At 64.2% G+C, this 18855-nt stretch overlaps 1 protein-coding gene across 9 annotated transcripts in view; it reads right to left on the bottom strand.

Annotated features, from left to right (window-relative positions):
- The window catches only part of SBF1 (SET binding factor 1), an 88883-nt gene that overhangs the window by 1441 nt on the left and 68587 nt on the right, over positions 1–18855 (bottom strand). The window contains exons 18-42 of one of the 9 annotated variants that reach the window (XM_059725604.1): positions 18649–18807; positions 18307–18557; positions 18028–18200; positions 17757–17830; positions 17343–17538; positions 16723–16850; positions 16158–16333; positions 15607–15684; positions 11529–11668; positions 8494–8701; positions 7883–8079; positions 7603–7743; positions 6902–6994; positions 6619–6690; positions 5961–6148; positions 5646–5822; positions 4012–4113; positions 3738–3923; positions 3529–3655; positions 3311–3441; positions 2185–2418; positions 1933–2043; positions 572–786; positions 402–489; positions 16–147 (exon numbers count right to left, since the gene is read on the bottom strand). In XM_059725604.1, coding sequence (XP_059581587.1) covers positions 16–147; positions 402–489; positions 572–786; positions 1933–2043; positions 2185–2418; positions 3311–3441; positions 3529–3655; positions 3738–3923; positions 4012–4113; positions 5646–5822; positions 5961–6148; positions 6619–6690; positions 6902–6994; positions 7603–7743; positions 7883–8079; positions 8494–8701; positions 11529–11668; positions 15607–15684; positions 16158–16333; positions 16723–16850; positions 17343–17538; positions 17757–17830; positions 18028–18200; positions 18307–18557; positions 18649–18807 — 3777 coding nt within the window. The remainder of the gene's footprint in view (positions 1–15; positions 148–401; positions 490–571; positions 787–1932; positions 2044–2184; positions 2419–3310; positions 3442–3528; positions 3656–3737; positions 3924–4011; positions 4114–5645; positions 5823–5960; positions 6149–6618; positions 6691–6901; positions 6995–7602; positions 7744–7882; positions 8080–8493; positions 8702–11528; positions 11669–15606; positions 15685–16157; positions 16334–16722; positions 16851–17342; positions 17539–17756; positions 17831–18027; positions 18201–18306; positions 18558–18648; positions 18808–18855) is intronic. The other 8 variants (XM_059725606.1, XM_059725605.1, XM_059725607.1 and 5 more) reach the window with 8 other exon arrangements.

Genomic DNA, 18855 nt, shown 5'->3' with positions numbered 1-18855 from the left:
TGGGCCGACACTCACGTCGAAGAAAGCCTTCTCCTCCACCGTCTTGGGGGCCCCCATGGTGGGGGTGCCCGGCGTGATGGACTCCACCTCGGCCAGGTCGATGACGCCTTTGCACTCCGTGTCCGACCGGTTGTCGTAGTACCGCAGCTGCGGGGCGGACGGCACGTGTCAGGCCTGCCTGGCTTCTGTCCAACAGGACGGAGCGAGACCGCTGGGCATGGGCACGCGCCTTCCCTCCCGCTGGATGGGAACCCCCTTCCCACCTCCTCTCTCCAGCCCTCGGGGACCCCGCTCCCAACGCGACAGCGACTGGCGAGGAAGACCGTTCCCCGTGAACAAACACCCCGAGTCGTCAGATGCTCCGAACGCGGAGCACGAGCCCGGCTCCAGGCAGCCCATACCTGATGCTTGGTTTTATCCAGCACGAACCAGCGGGGCTTCCAAGGCTTCATGAAGGCACCTTTCTTGTAGAGCGAGCCCTCGTAGGACCTGCGGGTGAGGACGGGCGGCGGGTCAGGGTCTCTGCTGCGGGCCGCGGCCCCCGCCCGCCCCTCCCCGGCCCCCCGCTTGCCTGTTCTCGCTCTCCGACATCTGGAACTGGTTGTAGAGGGTGCTGGTGCTGCGGCGCCCGCCCTGCTTCCCGCTGGATGGGGTGGAGGTGCTGCTGGTGTCGCTGTCCAGGCTGAGGTTGAGGGTGGAGCCCGCGCCGGGCTCCTGCAGGTAGACGCCCAGCGACCGCCGCTGGTGCGACAGGCTGGACGACATCAGGAGTGAGCTGGAGGCCATCTGTGGGGGGAGAGCGTGAGAATGGGAGAACTGCCGTGGACCGGGTCAATCCCGGGTCCGTCCTGCCCAGGATCCGGTGTCCAGAGAGTGATTAGGTCTAAGCAGGGATTTCTCTGCTCCTCTCTCCCTGGCAGCCTTTAAGGTCCAGGCCGGTCTGATGCAGAGGCCGTGTCTCTCGCTCCCTGCTCCAGAGCGCCCCGTGCCACTTTCCTCCAAGCCCGTGTCCAGCCCGCGGTGGATCTGGCCGAGCTCTCAGCTCCCACCACAGCCGGTGGCCACGAGCCTCCACTTTAATGCCACGCTGTCTGAGAAAATGACCTTGTCTTAATTTTAAGCTTGCTACCTTCTAGTTGCATGCTGTGACCCCTCGTCCTTGTCTGGGGAGAGAGGAGCAACGATCGATCCCCAGAGACTTTCTCTTGGCCATTTCGTGTGTTGTGACCCCGTCTCCCGCCCCTCCAGCGTCTCTGCCCTGCCCCGGCCTGGCCTAATGAGTCTCATCGAGGGAAGCCCCTCCGCAGCGCTCCTCATCCTCGCTGCCCGTCTCTGCGCCTGCTCCAGCTCTTCTCTCCTCTGCCAGGGGTGCGGGGACCAGACCCGGGTGCAGCATTCACGGTGTGGCCGCACCAGGGATGGATAAAAGGGGCATCGTGATCCTTCCCATCTTGTTCGGTTCCCCCCCAATCGCCCGTGCCGTGCTGTTTCCTGCCTGCCTGCCGGCTGCTGAGCGTGGGGCTGGGGTTTTTAGCGACCTGTCCACGAGGACTCCCAGGTCTCCGTCCCGCGTGGTCCTGGCTCAAGCAGAGCCCGGCGCGGCGTGGGCCAGTTCAGGGATCGTTGCCCGTACGCTTCATTTCACCCCAATCTCCACTGAACCGTACTCGCCGAGCTGCCCACTCGCTCCATCGTGCCAGATCCTCCTGCAGCTCCTCCACCACTTGGTTTTCACTTCGCGGCAGGGGGCTTTGCTTCCCCGTCTCGCCCACCCCCACCCAGGCCCTGGAGCACAGGCTGGAGCCTCGGCTGCACGCTGGGGGTCTCCCCGACCTCGCCCCATCCCCCAGGGGCCGAGCCCAGAGCCCCAAGGAGGCTGCAGCTCCAGCCCTGGGGCCCCCTCTCCTGCCGTGCAGCTGCCCGGGGACCTACCCTGCTGCCCTCCTGCCGGGCCTCCGTCCGCTGGGAGGCCTTGACCTTGTCCCACGTGTCCTTCCAGCGCTCCGGCATGTGGCCCAGCTCCATCTCCAGGTTGTGCAGCTCCTGGGGGTGCAAGGGATGGGGGATAACCGAGTTATTTTGGGGCAGGGAAGGAACCCCCACCCCAGGCTCTGCTTGCTCTCGGCCACCCCCCTGGAGCCCAGGGGAGAGATGGGCGGGCAGGCGGAAGGGGGCCCCGCTGACCTCCAGCAGCTTGGAGATGGCGTCGGGCTCCACGCGGCCGCGGTTGTCGTAGCAGGGCCAGATGATGCGGCGCTTGCTCTGGGGGGCGCCGGTCTCCTGCCGCTCGGCCTCGTCGGCCGGCTCGGCCGGGCCCTGCGCCAGCTCCCAGTCGTAGGACGGGCCCTCGGCCAGCGTCTCCGCCGTGTAGTAATCCCACACCTTCAGGTTGGAGATGTTGCTGTAGGGCCTCAGCACCTGCGGAGCAGCCCGGGGTCAGGGTGGGCCGGGGACGGACGCCCAACGACCCTGCTCCCAGCCCTGTGCTGCCACCCGGGCACGGACGCAGGATGCCGGCAGCCTGCATCCAACGGCGCCCGTGGGAGCAAGCCGGGGCCATGCCAAGGACCGCCCGTCCCACAGCTGAGCATGGTCTCCCCACTCCAGAGCCCGAGCCCAAGCCCCGGGTTGCCCCCAGGCCGGCCTGCCCCTGGCGCCGGAGTCCAGCGACCCCAGGAGACGCCTCCGGTGACTTCTCTCGAGCCGGCTGCCGGCCACGGAGAAGGGACCGCACAGGGAGCCTCACACCGGTACGGGAGGCCAGGCCTGGCTGGTTGCCCCACCGGGCTCCCAGGTGCAGCCGGCCTGGTGCCCTGCCTCCCGGGGGAGTTGCCCTGAGAGTCCGGCGTCGGCAAACACAGCCCTTGGCCCCGGAGGCGGGAGCCCAGCAGCAGCCCCGGGAAGGATGCGGACCATGACCGTCTCTGGCGTCTCCCATTGTCCCTGCAAGCGGCCCGTGGGGTCCCCGGCAGAGTCCAGGTCTGGCTCTGCCACGTGGCACGACACAGGCCCCCACCCCGGCAGCCAGCGCCAGGATGGCCCCGTCCCTCCCAGTCAGGACGCAGATGCGCACTGCTGGCACTGGGTGCGGCGAAGCCCTGAGCATCCAGGCAGGCCCGGTCTGGGGACACGGAGGCAACGAGGGGACCCACTAGCAGATTCCCAGCATGAAAGCACGGCCCTAAACCCGGAAGGAAACCGCCGTGCGGGGAGCTGGGCACGGCGTCCGGTCTGCAGCAGCGCAGGCTGGGATCAGGATCAGGGAGAGAGGAGCAGGAGGCCGGACCGGGGCAGGCGGCACCTCGCTCACCTCGCCGTCCTCGGGCGCATACATGTAGTTAAAGAAGACGGGCGTCTTCTTGTTGAGCCGGTCGATGTAATCCCAGACGGATTTGTAGGCCTGCTGGCACTTGCGCTCGCCCTTCTCCTCGTACAGCAGGCCTGGGGGAAGGGGAAGCGACAAAGGCCCCGTGAAGCGCGTGGCGGGCGGGGGGCGGCCCCCGCGGGCGCCGCGGGCCGGGGCCTTACCCAGCTCGATGCGCTCGTAGTCGGAGTCCAGCAGGAAGGTGCGGAAGCGATTGGAGACGTGGTGGTAGCTGAGGAACTTCAGGTAGTACTGGCTGAACTCGAACTCCATGGGGAACTGCAGGTGGATCTGCGGGGGCGAGCGCGTCAGGGCCGGCTGCGATCGCACCCCCAGGCCCGGTCCAGCCCGGGGAGGTGCCCGGGGCGCTCACCTGGTGCACGCAGTCGAGGAACTGGAGGAAGACGGGGGTGAAGCCGCTGCTCTGGCTGGTCAGGGTCTGGGCGCCGCGGTGGCTGAAGCGGTGGCCGAAGGACAGCCACTCCTTCTCCACCAGCAGCCGGAAGCCCTCCATGGTGCGGTAGTAGGGGTCCGAGAGCAGCTGCACCAGCGACACGACCTGCCGGGGACGGACGGAGCCGTGTCACCGTCCGCAGGGGGCCGAGGCCTGAGGCCGCAGCAAGGGGAGAGGGAGGCCCGGCGTCTACCTGGGTGGTGATGTCCCAGCCGTCCTCCAGGCTGACCAGCACCGAGGAGCCGGTGTCCAGCAGCTCCACCACCAGCACCGAGATCTGCAGGATCTTGTGGATCTGTCGGGTGGTTTGGGGGACGGTTAGTGGGGAGAAGGCACTGGCTGGGCATCGCTCTGCCCTGATCCCTCCAGAGACTGCCAAGGACGGGGCCTGGAGCCTGCCCCGGGCTGGGGCTGAGATGGGGCGTGGATCACCTGCACCCGCCGGTAGCAGCCCCTGCACGCCCAGCACCCCCAAAACTACTGCAACGAAAGGATCACGAAGCCCCTTTATACACCCATGGGGCAGCCACACCTCGAAGGCTGTGCCCAGCTCTGTCCCCGCACCCCCAGCAGGAGAGAGAAGAGCTGGAGCAGGCGCAGAGACGGGCAGCGAGGATGAGGAGCGCTGCGGAGGGGCTTCCCTAGGAGAGGCTCACGAGGCCAGGCCTGGGAGGGCAGGGATGCTGGAGGGGGCAGGAGAAGGGGTCACAGCACACGAAATGACTAGGAGAGAGTCCCTGGGGATGGATCATTGCCCATCTCTCCCCAGACAAGGAGGGGTCACAGCACGGACCGAGCAGGTGTCAGTTGAACACAAACACCAGGTCACTCTTTCCCCCCACATGGCATTAAAGTGGGGGTTCGTGGCCACCAGCTGCGGTGGGAACTGAGAGCTCGGCCAGATGCACGCAGGGCCTGGACACGGGCTTGGAGGACAGGGGCACGGGGCGCTCTCTGCATCAGACCTGCCTGGACCTTAAGAGCTGCAAGGGAGAGAGGAGCAGGGAAGACCCTGCTCGGACCCCGTCACCTCCCGTCCAGCTCCGCTCTCCGCCCGTGTGACGCTGGAGACTGGGCACGACGGGCCTGGGTCTGACCCGGTCCGGGGCAGCTCTGAGAACCGGCAGGGCCTCGGCAGCTCCGTGCAAGGGGAGCGTCAGCCCCGCAGGCCCTGCCTGGCAGGCAGCCGTCAGCTCCTCTTCTCCCTTCCCCAAAGCGGCTGGAGCCCCGGGACAGCCCCCACCCTCTCCTCTCTCCCTGGGTGCACTGCAGCGGCCGCTTGCTCCGGCTACCACGAACCGGGACCTCAGCGTCCATCTGACCCCCTCCGCCCCAGCTCCTGTCCTCTCCTCTGCCCCCCTTGAGCCGCCTGCTGCCTGCCTGCTCCCCGGGGCTCTCAGGGCAACCTGTGCAAGACCTCTGGGAGCCAGGCCCCAAAACCCACAACTCGTGGGATCCTGGTCACCTGCAGCCCCATCCATGCCACCCCAGCCCCGGCATGTCCTGCTCCAACCTGGTCCTGATCTCAGCCCCGTGCAAGGAGAAAAGGCCCGTTTGCTGCAGACGCTGAAAGTCCTTGGCCTGCCTGCTTCAAGCCACGGCCACGGGGCTAGAGGAAGGCAGCCCCCGTGGCTGGCTTGTAGCAGGGGCCTGGCAGCTCGTGTGGCCTCTGCCAGCTGTATTGTGGGTCCCCATCCAGGCCCCTACGACTGCAGGCACCAGCCCAGTGCCCCGTCCCTGGCTCCCGGCCGGGACAAGCCTCGTCCCCCCAAGCAAACCCTGTGTGAGGCCGCAGGGTCCAGCCCCGGGACTCCCGGCGGCGCTGACCTGGGACAGCCACTCGGAGTCCTCGAGGGAGCGCAGGTAGGCGAGGCTGGGGTCGGTGACCACGCAGGTGGGCACGCAGGCCTTCAGCAGCTTCTTGAAGCTGGCCTTGACCTGCCGCACGTCGAAGACCTCGATGGGCACCGCCTCCCAGTGCTGCAGCGGGTCCGGCTTCACGCCCTGCCGAGGGGACGGACCATCAGCTCCACGGGGCTCAGGCTTCAGGGGGACACGGAGAGCTCCTCCTGCCACCCCGCGGAGCTGCCACGTGCCCAGAGCCGACCCCAGCTCCCAGCCTGGCTCGACCACGGGCGGTACCTTGAGCTGGGACTTGTCCCCGATGATGTAGAGGGAGGCGTGGTGCTGGCGCAGGAAGCTGGCCTCGGCCGGCGCCCCGTTGTGCTGGGCACTTAGCAGGTCCTTGCCGGCCAGGCGCGACCCCACGTCCACGTTCAGGGCGTAGCTGCTCGCTCGCCCACTGGCCCGGATGCTGCCCCACTTGCCTGCTGGAGGGGGGGGGGGGGGAAGAGGGTCATGACCAGCACCCCGTGCTGAGGTCAGGTGTGCATTTGCTCCCACCCACCCGTGCGCACACACAAACACGCGTGCACACAGAAGCACACGGATGCAGGGCGCTGCAGCTGTCAGACGTGCCACTTTCCCCGGAGCCCTCTGCCCACCTCAGCGCCCGGGAGGCCAGACTGCGGCTCCGTGCTGCGCCGCGGGGGTCTCCGTGCACCCCGTAGGTGCAGGCCGGCCGGTGCGGAGGGCGAAGCCAAGCCAAGCTGGGCACTTACCTGCTGGGTTGGGACCCGCGAGCAGTTGTGCGGTCAGAGGCGGTCATTAAGGGGGCGCCTCGTTAGCTCACCCGTGTAACCGCGGGGGGGCCGGGTTACGGGGCGGGTTAGTCGTGTGAGCAGGGCTGTGGCGCGTGCGGGGCGTGAGCTCGGCCGCGGGGCGGGGGGCGGTACTGTACCTCGGGGAGAGTCGCGGCCCCTCGCCGGCGGGCCCTTGGGGATGGAGAGGGTGACGACCCTAGCTCTGTGACCTAGCGCCGGAAGAGCACAGGATGGAGAGGCAGCTCCGCGCGGCCACGGAGCGAGTGGTGCCATGGATGGAGGGGACGGCGCGGCGCTGGTGGGCTGTGCTTCCAAGCGGCCCCCCCGCCCCATGGTCCCTGTGCCCGGCCCCGGGTGCAGCGTCTACACTATGGCTGGCAGCGGCCTGCCTGCGAGGGCCCCGCGTCCGCCTGTCCTCACCTCCGCGGCTAACACTGCCGGGCCCATCGTCCTTCCCTCCCAGCACCTGCTTCATGAGTGATCCCAGCTTGGGCTGACGCTTGTCGCAGGAATCTGTAGCACCAACAAAACACGGGCTTGGGGCCTGGCTGGAGCCCGGCGCCAGCAGCACCCAGCAGCTCGGGGCCTGGTGTACTGGGAAGGGACGCAGCCCACCCCCCGGCCTGCTGCTGGAGCTGGAGAGCCCCCCAGCGCTGTCCTAGACCCCCTCTGCCCCTCCAAAACCAGGAAGGGGGCTGGGAGCAGGGGCTGCAAGGAGCTCGCTGCTATAGGAGGCCCCTAAAGGCTCTCCCAGGCCTAGGGGAGCCCAGCCAGTGGCCTCCACTCTCCCCTCCTGCCACCTGCCGCATCCCCTCCGCCACCACGGGCCGCGCCGGGCATGGGATGGTGCAGACAGACGATGGATGAAGATGGAGCATGGGATGGAGGGCGGGGTGCCGGGGCGACCCTGGCCTGCTTGCTGGGGGCTGGAGAGCAGGGCAAGAGGGCGGCGCAGGGGGCAAGGACTTACCTGGCCGCTCCATCATGGGCCCTGGCAGCTGCCCGGACACGTCCCCAGCCGTGCCGGGCACCGAGCGTGGCCTGGGGCAGGAGCTGGAGCCAGGCAGCGCTGCCTGGGCGCCCCTGCGACCAGCTCTGGCCTGCCTGGGCTTCCCCCTCACCTGAGCTGCCCATGTACGCGGAAGTGAAGCCGCTGAGCGTGTTGCGGCCCCCGGCGTCAGCATAGTGCGGCATGGAGTTGATCACGGCCTGCAGGTACTTCTCCTGCTCCAGGCTGGTCGAGTCTGTCTGCGAGGGGCCTGCTGGAGGACACGGGGGCGTCACCGGCCGTGGACGTTTCCCAGCGCCCCCGGAGCGGCTGCGTGAGGCTGGGGAGCGGCAGGAGCATGCCAGCCCCCTCCGCACCAGGTCAGGGGGCCGAGGCCAGGGGAGGGCAAGCACCTGAGGTGGGGGCGTTTGGGGCCTTGAAGAGGCCAGCGACGCCTTTGCCGTGGAGCCCGCCCGAGCGCAGCAGCACGGCCTTGGTGCGGGCGTTGCGCCAGCAGACGACGGGGAAGCGATTCTGGCGGTAACAGCGCGAGATCCGCTGGATCGTGTTGTCCTGGATGTTCTGCGGCACGATCAGCAGCCCGGGGTAGCTGCGGGGCAGAGAGCGCAGGCTGTCAGGGGCCGGCCAGGGCGGACAGCGTAGGGCATACCCGGTGCCGCAGACCCCTTGCCACCCCCCACGCAGGCTCGCCGTGTCCGGTAGAGGGCCCCACACCCTGTCTGCAAGGTGGAGCCAGGTGAGGTCGGGGGAGCTGGACCAGAGCAAGCCCTCCGGCCTGGTGCCGCGAGGGGAGATGTGTGGCAGAAGCTTAGAAAGAGACACAGCTCGGAGGTGGGTGCACGGCTGCCATTATCCCCGCGGGATATCACCCCTGCCCATGCAGGCGTCCCTGGAGAGGCAGGTGACCTCTGCCCCCCTTGCTGGGAATGCCCCCCGTGCCAGGTACAATCTCCGACAGAGGCCCCCCACGCGCCCTCGCCCCACGGCCGCCCCCAGGACGCACCTGCGGCAGATGGCGTACATGCGGTTGACGGTGGAGATGCGGAAGGGCTCGCTCTTGGAGCGGGTGAGGCTGTTGCTGAGGGTGCCTAGCCCCAGGCGCTGGTAGTCCCGGCAGCAGGCCCGCTCCACCAAGTGGCTCATGGTCATCTTGTCTGATGGCTTGATGGTGGTGGAGGGCGTCAGCGTGCTCCTGTCCATCTCCTCGGACACTGCGGAGACAGTGGGGGGAGAGGGTCAGGCCCGTGCAGGGGGGAAGGGGGTGATTTCAGGCACGGGCCCCAGCCGATGCCCTGTGCCCATGGGATATCACTCAGACCTTGTCACTGTGGCTGTGCTGGGGGCCCAAAGGAGGCCACTCTATGCTCCGGGCGGGAAGGCCCCACGACTGGGGGACCTCGTGCACCTAAAAGTACCGGCCCTGCTGCCCTTGTCGAGGAAGCCCCGAGTACCTGGCCCTGTCCATGCGCACCAGTGACCCAGCGGCGTGGCTTTCACCCCAGTGAGCGGCCCCAGCCGGGAGCGCAGGGACAGACCCGGAGTGCAGAACTGCAGACAGGACCAGCCACAGCGTCCCTGCAAACCCAGGCAGCGATTCCTCCGCTCTGTTCAGCACCGGAGAGGCCTCCCCTGGAGTCCCGCGTCCATCTCTGGGCCCCACGCCTCGAGGAGGAGGTGGGCAGGTTGGGAAGAGTCCAGCGCAGGGTGATAAAAAGGGTCAGGGGCCTGGGAGACCAGACCGATGGGGAAAGGCTGGAAGAACTGGGGGGACTCAATGTGGAGGAGAGAAGACTATAGGGAGATTTGATTCATAGATTTCATAGACATTAGGGGCTGGATCATGAGATCACTGGGTCCAGACCCCCCAGCATAGGCAGGAAGTCAGCTGGGATCAAGTGATCCCAGCCAGAAAAATATCCAGATGTTTTGTGAAAGAGTCCAGAGTAGCGCTTGCACCACATCTGGGGGCGTCTGTTCCAGACCCTGGACACTCGGCCGTGAAGAAATGTTTTCTTATGTCTAATCTAAATTGGCCTTCCTGGAGTTCATGGCCATTAGACCTTGTTATGCCTTGGGGAGCTCTGGCGAACTGATGCACCCCTCTTACACAATTGCAGGCTGCCACCAAATCCCCCTGAGCCTTCTCTTCTCCAGACTGAAGTCCCAAATCCATCAGCCTCTCCTCGTATGGCCTTCCCTCCACGCCTTGGATCATATGAGCGGTTCTCCTCTGGACTCTCAAGCTTTTCCACATCCCTCCTGAAGTGCGGGCCCAAAACTGGACGCAGTACTCCAGCTGCGGTCTCACCAGGGCCAAGTACAGCAGGAGGATGACTTCCCTGGTTTTGCTTGAGATGCATCGGTGGATGCACACAAGAGTTTGGTTAGCTTTGCCAGCCACAGCATCACATTGGTGGCTCCTATTCATCTTGTGGTCAATGAGGACCCCCCCCAGACCCTGTCGGTCACGGTGCTAGCGAGCATAGCATTGCTGAGCCTGTATGTTGGGGGTTCCTCCTACCAAGGTGCAGCACCTTACACTTCTCTGCACTGAAGACCATCTGGTTTTGGTCAGCCCACCTTGACAGCGTGTCCAAGTCGGCCTGTATCTCCAGCCCATCCTGCAGTGTGACGGACATCCCTCATAATTTGATGTCATCCATGAACTTTGCCAGTTTGCATCTGACTCCCGAACGCAGACCACTGATGAAGATGTTAAAGGGTACCGGCCCAAGTACTGAGCCCTGAGGGACTGCCCCGCTCACCCTGTGCCACACTGCATTGCTCCCTGCGACAACTACTCTTTGGGTCCGACCCCGTAGCCAGTTCCCTAGCCATCGGACCATAAGATGATCAAGGCCACAGTTCCCCAGCTTAGCCATGAGGACATCATGGGGAACTAGGTCAAAGGCTTTCTGGAAATCCAGATACGTGACGTCCACGTCGCCTCCCTTGTCCAGGGCTTGTGTCACCTGGTCACTGAAGGAGATGAGGTTGGTCAGGCAGGACCTGCCAGTCACGAAGCCGCGTGGGCTGGTCTTCAGAAGCTTGCCCTCTGTTAGCCTGGTGTTGATGGATCCCTTGACAATTTTCTCCAGGATTTTGCCAGGGACGGATGTCAGACTGATTGGTCTATAATTCCCCGGGTCGTCCCTCCTCCCTTTCTTGAAGATAGGGACTCTTCAAGACGTTGGCTCTTTTGCAGTCTTCCGGGACCTCGCCCGAGTGCCACAAATTTTCCAAACATCTCTGCCAAAGGGGGTGCACTGATATCTGCCAGCTCCTTCAAGACTCTGGGTTACATTCATAGATGTTAGGGGCTGGAAGGGACCTTGCAGATCATCGGGTCCAGCCCCCGGCTCTAGGGGGGAAGACAGCTGGTGTCGACTTGCTTTGCACGGGAACAGGGGTCATCAAAAGTAACCCCCAGGCCCCTATGCTCGCTCCGGGGGTTGATGCTAGAGGAGCAGCAGGATCTCCATCCTTGGAAGTTTCCAAGACGTGGCTGGACAGGCCCGTAGCTGGGCTGGTTTAGTCAGGGCTGACCTTGCCTGCAGCAGGGCGCTGGACTCTACGTGAGCCGGTGAAGGCCCCGCCAGCCCGGCTGTGCCACGACTGTGAAATAATGATGTGGGGAACAGCTGGGGTTGGGGTGGCGGGTCTGAACAGCAGCAAAAAAACAGGAGGAGGTTTATCACCGCCGACGAGGGGAGGTTTCAGGAGCAGCTTAAGAAAGAGAGGACGGGAGGGGGCAGGTTTCCACGCAGGCAGTCGTAGTGCGGAAGGGGATGAATTGGGGCAGGACGAGCGCCATTTGATCTGCACAGGTAGGGGGGTGCAGGGCTCTGGGAAACCCTCCCTAAAGGGACAAGGCCGTGATGGGGACCCGAGCAGGGGCCTCAGGGGGTCCCGTCCTGCCTGCCTCTGGCCCCGCAGTGCACTTGGACCTACCACCACTTCCCCACGCAAGCTCCCACTCCCGTCGCCCCAGGAGCCGGGATCTCCGCGCCTCTCCTCTTCCCCTGCCCACCCGGGCACCTGAGATCTCGTCCTCGTTGTCCTCGGGGAATTGCTGGGTGCCGCGCTGCTCCCAGGTGGGCGGCGTGTACTTCTTGCGCGTCACGTACTGGCGCCCGATCGTCTTCTTGGCGTTCTTCACCAGGTTCCTGGAGAGGGTCCTGCGGAGGCAGAGGGGAAGGGGAGTGAGGGCGAGCGGACCCAGGCCCAAGACCCCACGCCGTGCGCAGCCACGGAGCCTGCCCCCGGAGGGAGCTGCAGCGTCCGTCCCGGCCCCGGAGGGTTAGAAGGAGAAACACCAACACTCGGTCACACCCAGAGCAAAGCAGAGGCAGGAGGCAGAGGCCTGGTGCTGCCCGCAGGCAGGGGGTCACGCGGTCCCTGCTCCTTCCCCACCGCTCGGGGGCGGCTGGGAGCGCAGATACCGGCCTGGTCCCAGGAGGGGCACGTTCTCCCAGCCCTGCATAAATGTTGAAACTATGAGGCATGTGGAGGGGCTGGGAGAGCTGGAGCAGGATGAACCATGGCTCCTGACCTGGCCTCACAAGGGGAGATGCCTGCTAGCAGCTCTCCAAGGAGAAGACAGACCAGGGGCCTCAGATACAGCCCCCGTCAGGGCAATGTCTGAGCCCCCACCGGGAAGGGGGGCGCAGAGGGGATTGGGGAACTTGCCGAGCAGACAGCCCCGTTGTCAGTGCTTGGAGCTCGTGGGCGTACTCCAGCATCCCGCTCTCCCTGTCAGGCAGGTGGCACGGGGCTGTGAGGCAGTGCAGGGGCCACGGAGGGCACTGATCCGGCGGCCGGCTGCCTGCAGTCCAAACAGCAGCCCCGTGTCCGCAGGCCCGACAGGGAAAGCGGGATGCTGGAGTACGCCCATGAGCTCCGAGCACTGACAACAGGGCTGTCTGCGAAGCAAGTCCCCCGTGGATTTACCAACCGGGCCGATGCCGTCGCCGCAGAGAGGGGAAAACAACGTGGGACCCGCAGCCAGGGACCTGCCGGCCCGGCAGCTTGAGCTTGGGCACGGGTGTCGGAGACACGGAGACAACGGGCGTCTGGGAGGGCATCACGTGGAGGGTTACAGGGGCTACTCCAGGGACGGCTGCCCCAGGAGACCAGATAAAGCTGCTACTTGGGAGGTCTCGAGGAAGAGTTTCCCCTCCCCTCAAAAAGGGGCAATTTGATCCTTTATGGTGACACCAGGAGACCTTTGGGACTGCAAGGACAAGCGGTCGTGGGCCTGGGGACCAGAAAGCCCTCACACCACGAGGGTGCCTGCGGACACGCCTGACCGACAGCAGAGCAAAGGGTGATGGTTAAGGTGAGTAATGCCACCAAGCCACCTATGAAAGGGAGGGAAGTCCACAATGAGTGGTTGCTCCTTAAGGACATGATCCTAAAAGCACAAGGGAAGTCCCTTCTGGCCCACAGGAAAGACAGCAAAGGACTGGGAGACCCCTTGGCTCCACAGGGAACTCATGGACCTCCCGAGTCTGAAAAGAGAAGTGTATAAGGGATGGGAGTCGGGAACCACCACTAGGGAGGGTTACCTGCAGGGAGCGGACCAGAAAAGCCGAGGCTGAAACCGAATTCGAACTGGCTACGGGAATCAAGGAAACAAGAAGTCCTTCTTCAGATATGTGAGAAGTTGGAAAAAAAAACCAAGGGCAACATCGGGCCCTTGCTGAACCAGATGGGGCAGCTGACAACCGACACCCAGGAAAAAGCTAATCTCAACGATTACTTCGCATTGGTTTTCCACCAGCCCCAGGGGATCGCCCTGCCTGACAGGGCACAGGATTACCAGGGTAAGGGCGATCGTACGCCTATAACTGGTGAAGATCTTGTGAGGAGGGCACAGCTTGAGAGGCTGGACATCCACAAGTCAGCTGGCCTGGATGGATGCACCCAAGAGTGCTAAGAGAGTTGGCTGACACCACAGCATGACCAATGGCGAGGATGTTTGCCAACTCGTGGAGCTCAAGTGAGGTTCCTGAAGACTGGAAGAGGGACAGTGCGGTGCCTATCTCCAAGCATGGAAGGAAGGAAGATTTAGGGAACTACAGGTCAATCAGTTTGACCTCAATCCCTGGAAAGATCTTGGGAAAAATCATCGAAGAAACCATCAACAGACTAATGGAAGGCAATGTTCATGGCTTTGTTGCAGGTAGGTCTTGCCTGACCAACCTCACTTCCTTCTATGACCAGGTGATGCATCTCCTGGGCAAACGACAAGAAGTTGGTATCATCTACTTGGATTTCAAAAAAGCCTTTGACTTGGTCTCCCACAATGTCCTCAGGGTAAAACTGGGGAACCACAGCCTCGACAATCTTCCGGTCCGATGGCTGGGGAACTGGCTCTGTGGTCGAACCCAGGGAGTGACAATCGATGGACCCAAGTCAATATGGCGTGCGGTGACCAGCCGTGTCCCCCAGGGCTCAGTACTCGCACCAGTACTCTTTAATGTCTTCATTAACGATCTGGATTCAGGTGTCAGAAGCGGACTGGCTAAATTCGTGGATGACACCAAATTATGGGGAAGTGTGGTCATGCTAGACAACAGGATAGCAATTCAGGACGGCCTGGACAGGCTCAGAAGGTGGGCAGATCAAAACCTGAGGCCATTCAACATGGAGAAATGCAAGGTGCTCCACCTTGGGAGAAAAAACCCACATCACACTTACAGGCTCGGCAGTGCTACGCTGGCTAACACCACGACCGAAAGAGACTTGGGGGTCATGATTAACCACAAGATGAACACGAGACACCAATGCAATTCCACAGCCAACAAAGCAAATAAAACTCTGGCTTGCATCTACCCATGCATCTCAAGCAAGACCCAATAAATCATCTGCCTGCTTTACTCAGCCTTGGTGAGGCCGCAGCTGGAGTACCGCATCCTGTTCTGGGCTCCACATTTCAGAAAGGATGTGGAGAAGCTGGGAAGAGTGCAGAGGAGAGCCACGCGCATGATCAGAGGGCAAGGGAACAGGCCTGATGAGGAGAGGCTGCAAGCCATGGGACTCTTCAGCCTGGAGAAGCGCAGGCTCAGGGGTGATCTGGTGGCTGCCTATAAGTACGTAAGGGGTGTGCATCAGGATCTGGGGGAACGTCTGTTCACCAGAGCACCCCGAGGGAAGACAAGGTCCACCAGTCACAAACTCCTGCAAGACCGTTTTAGACTGGACATAAGGAAAAACTTCTTTACAGTCCGAGCCTCCAGAGTCTGGAATAGACTCCCCCCAGAAGTGGTGCAAGCACCTACTCTGGATACCTTTAAGAAAGGTTTGGATGCTCATCTTGCTGGGGTGATCTGACCCCCGCTGACTTCCTGCCCCTTGGGCAAGGGGCTGGACCCAATGATCTCGCAAGGTCCCTTCCAGCCCTAATGTCTATGAAATCTATGTAACCTGCTTGCATGCCCAGAACCCGCCGCCATCCTGAGACTGACGGTGGGAGACCAGTGCATGGCCGTGAGAAGAATGGACGTGACCCTTAGCTGCAGCCTGGTGGAGGAAGGGCCACATGCAAGGCCCACGTGAGGCCACAGCACTGTCCCAGTCACTCGCGGTCAAGGAGACGCATTCAAGAAGGTTGCAGAGAAGGGCACCCAGAGCAATGGGGGGACGGGGTTGTTGTCATCCTGAGACAGGGAGAGGGGGGCAGAGCAGCTGTGGATACACGTGTCTGTGATGGATGGTGGCAGGAGGAGAATGTGAGGAGCAGGACAAGAGAAATGGGCTGGCAGACAAGGGGACTTGGAGACGGCTCTAGAGCCACCCGTCCAGAAGCTGCAGGGAGGCAAGAGACCAGGAGGCAGAAGATGGGGAGCAACGAGGTTCTGGATGGGGCCGTCCTGTGACCGCAAGGGACAGCACGCGAGGACCCAGGGGGCCCCGGCACCTCCGTGACAAGCATGGAGCGGCGCCACGAGATCTGCTCTGCATCCAGCCTGCACCACAGCGTGAGGACAGGGTTACACCCGCCCAAGCCCCGGAGCATGCAGCGCGGGTGCACAGGGGAGCCCTGAGCGCGGTGAAGGCTGCAGCCTCGAGCCAGTGCCACCTCGCAAGCCCCCACCCGGTCAAGGCGTCTTACGTGGTTGAGTGGCTGAGGTGCCCGAGGGACAGGACCCCCACGGTCAGGCCCTGGAACATATCGGTCACTTGGTGGGAGCTGGGTCACAAACACACAGGAGACAAGCTAAGACTCGGCCCAGCGCCCACAAACCAGCCAGCCACGGGCCGCGGATGGCTTTGGGGCCCTGCCACACAGGAGCTGTCTCACCCCTGGAAGCCGCTGTGAACCCCGAGCTGCAAAGCTGAGGCCTTCCCTTGCAGAGAAGCTCCTCCAGGGCCTGCCCCTGCCCCACAGAAGCTAGCACTGTTTGCTCACGGGCTGGGAGTGGGGTCCCTGCACCCCAAGCTACCCCGTTCCTTCAGAGCCGGGGCCAGACCAGACTCTCCTGGCTGTGGACTGCCCCTTGGATCTTGCTCCACAGACAGGGAAAGGTTGGGAGACCACGAGACGAGACCCCGGGGAGTAGGGAGGCAGAGGCAAGTGGCAGGGAGCTGGCTGAGTTCGTTTAGCAAGGGGTGCGAAGCAGAGACCCCAAAGTGTGGCCTCTGCCTGGAAGCTGCCGTGGGTACCTGAGCGAGGGGTTCTTCTCCTTGGCCTTGGGTTGCATGGCCTGCTTGGGCGACTGGCCCACGGTGAAGGCAAAGGTGCTGCGGACGTGCTGTGGGTAGCGCAGCTTGTGCAGGTGCTTCCGGAAGACCTCGGCACTCTCTGAAGCCACCTCCTCGTCGAAGGCGATCCGCAACAACTGCGGGCGGGTGAGCACAGGGTGAGCTGGGGCACGGCGGGGTCACCACCTCCCCACCAGGCATGGGATTCCCTGTCCCCGCCCCGCCTCGGCTGCAGCCCAAAGGTGCTGGATGGCACTTGACGGGCATCCCGAGGTGGAAGCTCCAGCGCCACCCCGTCCATGCCTCCCCTTCCCCAGCACCCTTGTAGCTGGATGGGGGCAGCTGCAGGACTTGATTGCAAGCCCCACCAGGTTTCCAGTGGAGCCCTAGCTCCTAGCAGCCTGTGCAGCACCCACAGCCCTGGGGTCACCCGGGCTGGGGGCTAGACGTGGCCTTGCCAGGCTTGTGGTGACCCCCCCGGGTTGAGCCACGGAGTCGCTCTCCTCCCGCCGGGTCCGCGTTTCACCTGGAATGTGCATGAGCGCAGCTGCAGCCCCTCCTGGACGAACTGATCCATCTGGGCCTGGATGCTGATCTTCTTCTCTTTGGTCAGCGAGGCAATGGGGAAGGACCGGATCACCACCTGCTCCCCCACTGGGCGGGAGGGAAGGAGGGAGAGACAGGACGTGTCAGCGGCACGTCCGGAAAGACGGGAGCACCTCCTGGCCACAGCCCTGGGGCTCTCCAGGAGCACTGGGCTGCCAAGCAAACCCCTGGCATCTCCCAGGCCTGCTGCAGGGGAGAGGTCTGCAGGTGCTGCAGATGGAAGGAGCAGCCCGGAGGCCCTGTAGCCACTGCGAGCACTCCTCAGATGGGTGCCTTGTGCCCCCCCGCGGAAGCCTGGGGTGCAAAAGAAGGACGTCTTCCTCCTCTGCCTTGTCCCAAGCTACGAGTGCGTCGTTTGTAGCCCCACGCTGGCTCCCCTGGGGCTCCAGGAAGCGCCAAGCAGTGCCCAGGGGTGGCAGCATGAAAGAAGCAGCCTGGAGCAGAGTCAACGGCCCCCGTGACAGGGTGCACCTCACCCCCTGGGACAGACACTCCTAAGCCCTCCAGGCCGAGGCAGAGGGAAGTGGTGGGGGGCCCTACCTAGCGGGTCCGTGGGTGTGCCCTTGAAGATGATGCGGTAGGTGGTGAGGAAGATGGCCCCCTCCGCGGGGAGCAGTGGCGGCCCCCCGATGTTCCCGCCGGCGGCTTCCTCCCGTCCGTCAGGCATGAGGTACACACGCAGCCCCTCCATCACGCACTCCTCGCCCACCAGCAGGCTGGGGCGCAGCAGCTTCGGCTGTGGGGACACGTGGAAGGGGGTGTTGGCAGCGGGGCACCCCCCTGTCCTGCCCCCAGTGACAGGGGAGAGGGGCACCCCCCAAACAGGGAGCAGGGCCCCAGGCAGAGGGGTCAGGTGCCAGGCAGTGTGGATGGGCCAGAGCACGCAGGGTGACCCCTTGGCACGGAGAAGGGGGCTGGGGGCAGCCCCTGCGCAGGCAGGCAGCAGCCACGTACCTTCTGGATGGGGGGGAGCCTCTTGCTCTCCCTGTGCACGGCATCCAGCATCTCAATATGCATCTGCACGATGTCTGTGGAGCAGCGAGACCCGGAGTGAGCACGGGGGTCCCTGGGAGTGGCCCTGCTACAACACTGCTGCCCGTCTCCAGCTCCTGGCCCGTGGCAGGCACTGCCTGCCCCCAGCCCTCCCCTGCTCCGGAGAGGACCTGCGACAAGGTCAGAGGAGCAGCCAGGCGCCTGCGACCAACCCCCCCGGTGCCCCGCTCACCGGGAATCATGATGTGCAGCCCCTTGAGGTGCTCGTTGGTGACGCCGCTTTCGGTGCAGACCTTATCCACGAAGCGGTTGATGAAGCGCACCACGTAGTTGGCCACGTCCGAGCTCTCGGCGTCCTCAAAGCCGCTCTCCGTGTCGTAGCTCTCGGCCACGCTCCCGGCAATACTGATGCGGGGAAGCATGGGAGTGTGAGCCTGGCCTGCCCCCGGGCACTGGCCACAGCTCAGCCCCTGCTGGCTCCAGCCCTCAGCCCCGGCCCAGCATGTGGCACCTGTTGGTGACGAAGCTGTTGCTGACGCTCTCGACGTCGCCCAGGCCGGAGCTGCGCAGCAGGCGGCTCTTGCTGGTGTCGAGGGGCAGCAGCAGGTAGCTCATGCGGTTGGCGTAGTGGATGGCTTGGCTGAACACGGTGCTCTCCTCCTTCTGGATCAGCTCCTGCTGCTTCTCCCGGCTCATGGTGGGCCAGAGCCGCAGCTGCTCCGACGCGATCTCCAGGGCCGCCTTCTCCTCTCGCTGGTCCTCCTACAGGTATGTGGGAGGGGGGCATGGGTCACCTCTCTGCTAGAGCGGGGGAACCCACGCCAGGCACCAGTCCGCGGGACCCTGAGCTCACCTCGCCGGCGTGGTTCTCCTCGGTGGTCTCCAGGTACAGGGCGCGGATGTGGTTCTGCACGTCGCAGTAGAACATGGCCTCCCAGAACTGGATGTTGGTCCAAACCACGTGCTCCTGCACGCAGCTGTAGGCAAACTGCGTGATGCCCGGGCTCAGTTTCTGGGGAATCAGGAGGGAGAGGGGTGCAATGAGGAGCTCTCCTGCGTG

Source organism: Alligator mississippiensis, chromosome 4 (genome assembly GCF_030867095.1).
Source record: "Alligator mississippiensis isolate rAllMis1 chromosome 4, rAllMis1, whole genome shotgun sequence".
In the NCBI taxonomy this organism is placed as follows: domain Eukaryota; kingdom Metazoa; phylum Chordata; order Crocodylia; family Alligatoridae; genus Alligator; species Alligator mississippiensis.
This window is presented reverse-complemented; position numbering and strand designations above follow the sequence as displayed.